General features: G+C 43.9%; 1 protein-coding gene across 1 annotated transcript; it reads right to left on the bottom strand.

Annotated features, from left to right (window-relative positions):
• Window positions 1-802: 802 nt before the first annotated feature.
• On the bottom strand, window positions 803-2,246 carry foxd7 (forkhead box D7). The gene has a single exon (XM_030406822.1). It carries the CDS (start codon window positions 1,920-1,922, stop codon window positions 975-977), a length of 948 nt encoding a protein of 315 aa, XP_030262682.1. The 5' UTR covers window positions 1,923-2,246; the 3' UTR covers window positions 803-974.
• Window positions 2,247-8,935: the final 6,689 nt, after the last annotated feature.

The following is an 8,935-nucleotide window of genomic DNA, read 5'->3' as shown; positions in this document are numbered from 1 at the left end:
GCAATTACAGGCATTCATATTTCCAGCGTTATGTCCATGAACACTGTATACACACGCGTCAAGACACACGCACACAAACACGCACGCACACACACACACACACACACACACACACACACGCACACACACATTACAGGCCTGCGCATTAATATAAGTTTGACCTTGACTTTGTGATCCTACACGGTGCGTAAAGTTGCTTTTCCCGTCACTCTTTTACGCACGAGATAAATAGTTTTACAAGCTATTTTCTGCATTGTTCTGTGGTGCTTCATTATCACAAATAATTCTCTGAGTTTTTTATTTTTTCAAATCACCATTTGGAGTAAATACACCGGCAGAAAATATATTTTTCACGATTGTATTATTTGTTTTTATATTATTTATCAGGGGTTTGCAGGAGAAGTGAGTCACTTCATCCTTCACCATTATTTTTTCAAATCACGTTTTGTCTGTTTCTCCTCGCCTGTGAAGCAACCCATCACTTCTTCACATTTACACAAGTGTAACTGTGTTTTAATTGTTATTATTAAGAATTATGAACTCGGCGCAGAAATAGACAAAGTCCAGAAACTGGGATTAAAAGCAAGTGAACACATGACATTTCTAAAATAAATCTCCTCACACTAACACACGGATATCTGCACAAAATACACCTGAACGCAAAAGTTTAAATATTCACTTTTTATTTCTTTCCAAAAGAAGAATGAGAAACTCGTCATTTAAATATTTCAACCAAAGAAGATAATTCATGATCAAAATTAAAAATAAAAAAGCGTCTGCTAGAATATTTTTTTTCTTTTTCTTTTTTCTTTTTTTTGCCTTGAAGGTGAGAAGGAGGGAGAGTTTATTTTGAACAACATATCTACAACATTCTTTTTAAAGCAGATGCGTCGCATTTCTGGAGAAACGACGACCTCCTGCTTGAATAGTCTCTGTTACCTGAGAAAACACGAGCTCAAAGTCCGTTTATCTGTTTATTCATTGTGAGCAGTGCTGATGTGTTTGAGCAGGTCCACGGTGCCGCGCTGAGTCTGTAGTTTCTGGTACTCCTGGTGTAAACTGAGGAAGTGCGGGGAGGCCGCGGGGTGGAAGAGCGCGGGGGACGCGTAGGCGACGCTGGAGGTCAGGGGAGAGGAGTACGCGGCGCACTGCGCCGGGGAGAAGGCTTCGATCCCGGGCTGCGCCTGGAGGAAAGCCTTGGCGGTGAGTGCGCTGCGGGAGAAAAAACTGGAGAGAGCCGGCAGGATGCTGCTAACAGGTGGGATGGTGGCGGGGCTGCACGGTGACGGTGCGTGGTGATGGAGGTAGGGGTAGAGCTCCAGGCTGGGCAGCTGCAGAGCCGCCGCGCCGAGCCCGTACGCGCCGTGCGGGAAGCCGTGCAGTCCGCTGGGCTCCAGGTGCTGCTCCTTCAGCGGGTCGAAGCGGAAATGTTGCCGCTTGAAGCGCTTCCTCCGCCGCAGAAAACTCCCGTTCTCGAACATGTCCGAGGAGTTGGGATCCAGAGTCCAGTAGTTGCCCTTCCCGGGGTTCCCGGGCTCTCTGGGCATCTTTACAAAGCAGTCATTGAGCGACAGATTGTGTCTGATAGAGTTCTGCCAGGCGGGGAACTTCTCCCGGTAATAAGCGAAGCGGTGGCTGATAAAGTCACAGATCTCGCTCAGGGTGAGCCGCTTCTTCGGGCTCTGCAGGATGGCCATCGTTATCAGAGCGATGTAAGAGTACGGAGGCTTCACCGACGTGGGACCTTTGGTTTTAGAGGGACACTCGGCGTCTCTCCCCTGGCTGCTGGACGTGTCGGTGCTGCGCTCCTGCTCGCTCCCGGACTCATCCAGAGGTAAGAGCTGATCCTCTCCGCTGTCTTTGAGTCCTTCCCCTACTACGTCGATCACAATATCCTCCATGATTTCCAAACCCAATGTCATAGTAGATGTCCGCGGGTAAAGCCAACACCACCTGCCAACAGGTGGGAGAGTGACAGCTCTTCTCTGAAATGTGGTCAGCAGATTTTTACGCACGACTCATCTCCATTCAGGAAAGAAAGAAAAAAAGGAACACACATCCGAGCCGAGTCCTCCTCCAACTTTTTCAAGAAGCAGACTCTCCAAAACCGCAACACATCAGCTGCTGATATCCGTTTTATTTTGGTGCCTGGAAGCGCAAAAGAGCGGTCAGCGAGCGATTGTGCGTAAAGCGTAAAAAAGCGTGTGCGTCCTCCGAGATGTCCAGCATCCTCTGTAATCTCTGTTGCTTTCCTGTGGGTCTGGTGGATGTGATGTCACGGCGAGGCACGAGGAAGAGGATCCTGACCAATGGAAACGACGCAAAAGGTACCAAAGAAGGCCTGTACCAGCCTCCCCGCGCGCCTCTCATCATCAGCGCATCAGTGCCAAGTCGACGCCGAAGTTAGAGATCCATTCAGTGAGAACGTCCTCATGAGACGGGAATCAGAGGAGGGCTATTTATAGAGAGGAATTCGCCTTTTGAAGAAAAAAAAAAAATCAGGATGTTTATTTCAGAGTTGCGACGATAAATCTGAATGAAATTAAAACAAAATAAGAAAAAGACGTAGAATAAAAGTGCTGTCTCGCTTTTTTTGGTTAGCTGCTGCTGAACTAACAGTTACAATTGTGGGTCATTTTTAAGAATGATTCGTTGTCATTCTCTTCGCCCCTAAAAATAAAAGCAGCTTGTCTTAAATCAATAAATTGAGGGAAAATTCTGCGTAAAAAACGAGACATTTTCCTGAAACCCATTGTTTTTTTTTTACATTTGACATGGACCAAAAATAAAAATAAAAATAAGGAAGGGACACTGGGAATCGACAAATAAAAGACTGTCCTCTGGATGCGCAGCGGTGTTGGGAAGTGATGAATGAACATAATATCTTTAATTTCCGAATAAGCTGAGCGACACTTTGACCACATCACATCCCCACCCTGAGTCTGAGGACTGTCTGAGAGGGGAAAATCCCCAAACACTTCTCTACGTGAGGCAGGGACTTAAGCCCTAATCCCCCTCGAGGGCTCCTGCAGCCGCTCTTTACGCACACACTTAACGCACAATTACATGTTTTCAGACGTACAACAGAGGATAAAACTGGGGGAATGACTGATTGTGTGCTGCCGCGTAAAATAATAATTTGCCGGCTGCCTGCGCGGGGACACCTCTGGATAAACTGATAAGGGCTGCGCGTCCGTTTTCCCTCTCAAGGCTTTCGGGTATTGATAAACACCACCATGTGTGAAACGGCGCAGGAATAATATTTGATGTACAGACTGTCTAACCTGAGAACACTCTCTGTTCCCCATTTGCGCGCAGACCTGCCAAAGTCCGCGGTAACCCCCGTCAGATTATCTTCTTTAATAATAGGGAACTGGGAGCAGAATGGTCATACTGGGATGAAAGTAATAGATTTTCACTTGCTCAGACATGAAAGAGGAGTCAGGAGAGCAGGGCGCTGTCGGTATTGTTGGGAGGCCTCTGGTTGTTTGTGTTTAATGATGGAGCCCTTTGTTGGGGATTCCCACATTTCCTGCCTCTAATCGTATTGATACCTCGGGGCACAGGGGGACCGGGTCCGGACTGGGTGGGCTATACGGTACCAGCAAAGCTGCAGATGATTTCCCTAAATTCATCACGCATGTCCCCAGATTGGAAACAGGCCCGCGCGCGTTGTGTGGTTTCAATAAGGCGCGAGCGGGAGAGCGTCAAATCACTGCGGAAAAAAAAGAAGAATAAGAAGATGATGATGAATCTGAAGGTATGGCACTGAGGTAGACATCTCCAACATCATGTGACAGCAGGAGACGAGTGTTGGGGGGGGACAGTGGTGGACCCGGTGATGCGTCAAAACTGCGGAGATCCGCTGAACGCTTCCCGATGTCACATTTACACATCCACTTTTGTTTTTTATTATCTCTGGTCATTTTTTTCTTCTTCTTCTAAGAAGTCTCCTCGTAAAAGCAACGCAACATTAAATTGTGGACTCGTAAAGTCTCTTTTTTTTTGGTTGTTGTTTTCTGACAATAAAAACGTGGAAACGTTCAAATCAAAACGCTTCTTTCACGCCCAGGAGACACATTACGCACACTTTTCACCAGAAAATCTGACAAAAACGACCATTGTGCTGATCTTATTTGCTTTGCATCGCAGATGAAGAAGTGGGAGAGAGGGAGGGAGAGAGAGAGAGAGAGAGAGGGAGAGAGCAGCCACCGAGGATTCTGTGGAATAACATCATTTGGCAGGAACCAAACAGGCCTGGGGGGGATCTCACCGGATCACTGTGGATAAATGAACCTCTATCCGTGCGGGTCAGAATCAGGGCTTAGATGAAGCTGTTACGGGCTACTTCAGTTGAAATGTTTTCTTATCTCGGTGAAAGAGAAAAAAAAAATCTCCAGGCCGTTCGCATGATTCAGAGAGTGATAAAAAAAAATAAAAAAAAGAAGCAGAGCGTGGTTTTCATTGGGAGAGCTTGAAGCGGCTTCAAAGAGCCGAGCTTGTTTTCACATAATGCCCCCCTCTCTCATCTTGATTCCCTTAAAATCTTGGCAGCGCGCTGGACAATAATATAACGTGTAATTTAAGGTATCATGAATCATAATAAGTGCATGAAACGAAGACAACGGAGGAGGTGCTGAGCCAAACACATGTCTGAGGCGCGCACACGGAGTTTCGGGGAGGATACGTGTAAATTTCACGAGCTGAGCCGGTCATTAACGCAGTATTTATGGGCTGTCGAGCTGCTCAGGAACATACAAAGTCATGCGGCCTGTTCCCGTCGAGCTCTCCTCTCTGACTTTCCTCAACAGTCCGCGTGTTGTGCGGAGCCATTTACGAGGAATGACAATGACACATCTGTCACATCTGTATCTGAAGCCCCATCAATCACGGAGCAGAGGCACTCTCCGACTGTGTGGCGCCATCTTGTGGTGTAAAAGTGAAGTGAGAGTGACTGTAGCACGTTTATGATAAGGGTACAAAGCATGTACTTATATAGATCATCACAGACTGACTTGGGATTTAAAAGAATAAAAAAAAATAGAATTAAAAATGCTGCTTGAATATATATGATATGTAACATTATTATAAATCAGAACCAAGTCAGAATTCCTTTATTTGTTCGGCAAACAGGGAAATGTCTGTGTCACAGCAGCCACAGGACAGTAGCATTACAATATACAATATCAATATTAACAAATAAATAATAGAATAAAAAGTAAAAACAATAGAAATAGACTCATATATACATAATATTGTACAATATGAACTGTGTTAACCATCAAAATAAAAACACCTCTCAGTATTTAATGAGATGGAGTTCGACATGATAACAGGCACAGTCTCAAAAATAATAAACACCTCTTTAAAGCTGAACGTTTATGAAGCCGTAAATATACTGTGGTAAAGTATCACTTTGGTGAAAGTGAAAGTCGCTTATACAAAAAGAGTAAAAGTCAAGTCATCTGATATCAAATGTACTTCAGTATCAAAAGTAAAAGTTCCACATATATTAACGGGTCGACTGATTACTGAATCCAATATAAAGCACTTCTACTGATTATCTGAATCAGTTTTGTTTTTTTATAAAATAAATGTATTAAATAACACACTACTCTGGCTCTGATGCAGCCTGCAACATGTAACATGTAATTACAGTTACCAAATAAATGTAGTGGAGATATAAAAATAAAAACTCAAATAAAGTACAAGTACCTCAAAACTGTACTCAGGTACAGTGATTGAGTGAATGTACTTAGTTACACTCCATCATGGCTCGCAGCATGGCTGTTGGATTAGCCTACGTTATTTAAGTTTGCTGTGCTGAACTGACACCTGAGCGTATTATTGAAGAGTTTAACAAGGTTACAACTCTGAATTAAAGTGTGGAGCATTTCAACCTGATTTATCAGGTAAAGTTTGAGAAGAAGGTACTTTATTCAGCTCACTGAACAGTGTAGGCTGCCTTGTGCTGGGCGAGTGACTGGGTACAGTGTTTGCACCTACACTGATAACATCTCTCAGTTGAATTAGTGGATTGGATATAATTCATTTAATTTAAAAAATGTGCACCGGGCCTGTTAGAACAGTATAATAAATAAAATAATGTCATAAAATGTTGTTTTTGTTCAAAAACCTTTACATTCATGTGCAATCTAAGAGTTGATTCAGGAGTTTAGCAGGTTAAAACTAATCATAAATAAAAGATGCTAACAGATTAGCCTGATTCTGGCTTGTTTTGAATGATAAAAGAATGACAAACTAGGAACTTTGAACAATAAGCTGTCTTTTTTTTTTCAGGTTTCAGGTTTTTATCGAGTCCTGGCTACACATCTTGGTACAGAGCAAACGTAAAACAAAACCGTAACACAGCGGTTAACAACTAGAACAGATTCCCAACACAAGCTAAGTCATTTAATGAGCGCAGAGCACTGTGGAGAAACACTCTTAGTTTACATACTACCTTTGTTTTATCAATCTGCAATAACAGTGTGAGTTTAAACAAAGATGGATGAATAAGTGCATATTTTTGCAAATATTTCTTTGTTTTCAACCATGTTTGTGTTTTTACACTGAAACTGAAAATATATTGATCACACAGGCAATTATCATCACATAACGTACACAATCTCTGGTGTCTTTGCAGACCTTTATATCACACTGTTATTTGAGGAATCATATTGTAAGAAACTCTGAGATTGCACATAGTTACAAAGCAACAGCAGTTATATTCAGTGTGTCAGTAGAGCTTCCTCGCACATTGGAACTTGTCAGACCAGGAAAAGCAGGTTTAATTAACAATGTTAATCACGGACACATTCCAATTAGATGTGCTGGTTTCAGCTGGCTGGCACTCTGCACGCTGACTCACTGTCATGCCTTAATGGGTCACCTAAATGATTTGTTGTAGTTGTTTCACTGTTCTGTTTCTCCCACGTGGAAACTAAAGGCCTCGTACGGTGATTTTACTCGTGTTGCTGACAGACTCTCTCTTCTATTTTATTTATAATGTATAGTATGTTGCCAAAATGCACAGTGCACAGTAGAAGACAACTGAAATGTAAAACACAATAGATCTCATGTCCACTGTCTTATGAAGGCCGAACAGAAAGATGTAATGTGATGCAGCGCTTTTACATCCAGGCAACAATTCATGATCTGATTATCTGACTGATAATTATGAAGCCAATTAAACCCCTTTTTACCTCCTCTACTTCTGACTTCACGGTTTGTCGTTCAGTCTCTGTGACCTCACAGCTGAGGCCTGCAGAGCCGAGCGGAGAGTCTGACAAACTCCTTGTGAGTTTTGGAACACTGCAGAAAAAACCACACGGCTCAGGATCAGATAAGACTCGATACAACCCTGTGAACATGCTGACCTGCTGATTAACATCATGATAACTCTCCTTTGGCTGAAATATTGAAGGAGAGAGCCACCGAGGAGGCAGAGGAGAAACAACCTCTGCGTAAGGACACAGACAAAAAGCGATAAGTTGATCACACAGTTCCTTTTAATGATGCAAGTGGAATATAATTTACAGCCAAGCGATCAAAGTTTGACTCCATCTCCTCCTTCCTGTCGGGTTCACTGATTGCTGTGAGAAAATGTAAATACTTCCTGACATCTTCCAACAGGGGGAGCTCTCGCATCAACAATTCACTTTGTCTGGCTTCTTTAGAAACTTGGATTCTTTCCATTCCTGAATATTGAAACTTGCCTGACACAACTCTCTTCTACACACATGTATTGGCCTGGGTGTATATATATATATATATATATATATATATAGAGAGAGAGAGAGAGATGGTGTCCAGTGTCTGCTGTGGAGTTTCGCACAGATGCAGACATGCTACAGGAGGGAAATGAAAAACACCGTCAGACGCAGTCAACACACTGCACTTTCGCTCGGTGCTCTGCTGACCTCGCCAAGCATTTTTTTCTGCATGCCTTGACACCGAGAGCTACAACAACATGCCAAATGCTCGCGGAACGCACGGCAAAAATATTTCCAGCATTATTTTCTATTAGGAGTGACAGCAGCGGTTTGCCTGCCGTGTCGTGTTCGGCCCCCGAGCCGCTGTCGGATGGGGCCTGAGGATGGAAGGAATGCAGATGTTGTGTTTTAAAAGCTGGGAGCGTACCACTGGCTGGCTGCAGTGACTGTGCATGAAAACAGCAGGCCTTCAAACCGCAGGGTGCACTGAAGAGTTACAGTAGGTTGGAGGCCGAGTGGGTTGATGGAGTGATTAGGTGACACAGATTTCAACCGACTGCACTGATTTGCAGCGATGCAAAGGCTCGAGTTCTGCTCAAAGCCCTTTCACTTCCTGTCTTCTCCCCCTTGGCAGCGTCAGTGGGGCGCTTATCACCCGCCGTCATCATCTTGACTGGCATTGTTTTGAGAGCGTGCTGCAACTCGTCCGAAAGGGACACAGTGGCATCTTACAGAGAAATGATTGCCAACAGTGGTAAGTGTTTGGACGAGGATCCTCCTGAGGAATGAGGAAAAAAAAAGACAAAATGACTGCGGGGTAAGCGGGCAGATGGTGGTGACGGTCTGGGCGACGATTCCGTAGAATCCGGCGTGTAAACACACCCATCAGGGGTGCAGCCACACTCTTTCTTTCATGAGGCTTTCATGAGTTTGGATGTTAGAAATCTCAGAAGTCAGTGGGAAAGGACCACCTGGTTCTGGTAATCCTCGAAAAACAGAACTTTGAGATGGTTTTCTTGGACTGAAACAAACTGAGCACGATTTTCCAACCAGCTGTGAGAAACACGAGAAAACCTCCAAATGTTTTCAAATTAGAGCTCAGAGCGCATCAGCTTCACTCTAATTATGAGGTTTTTAACTCTTTTAATCTGCATACTGAGCAAGTTATTCACACACACACACACACACGCTCTCCCTCCTGAGATGGAGGTGTAACATTT

This window comes from Sparus aurata, chromosome 23 (assembly GCF_900880675.1).
Source record: "Sparus aurata chromosome 23, fSpaAur1.1, whole genome shotgun sequence".
Lineage (NCBI taxonomy): Eukaryota > Metazoa > Chordata > Actinopteri > Spariformes > Sparidae > Sparus > Sparus aurata.
Note: the sequence above shows the minus strand (reverse complement) of the source record. Positions and strands in the feature narration are given on the sequence as shown.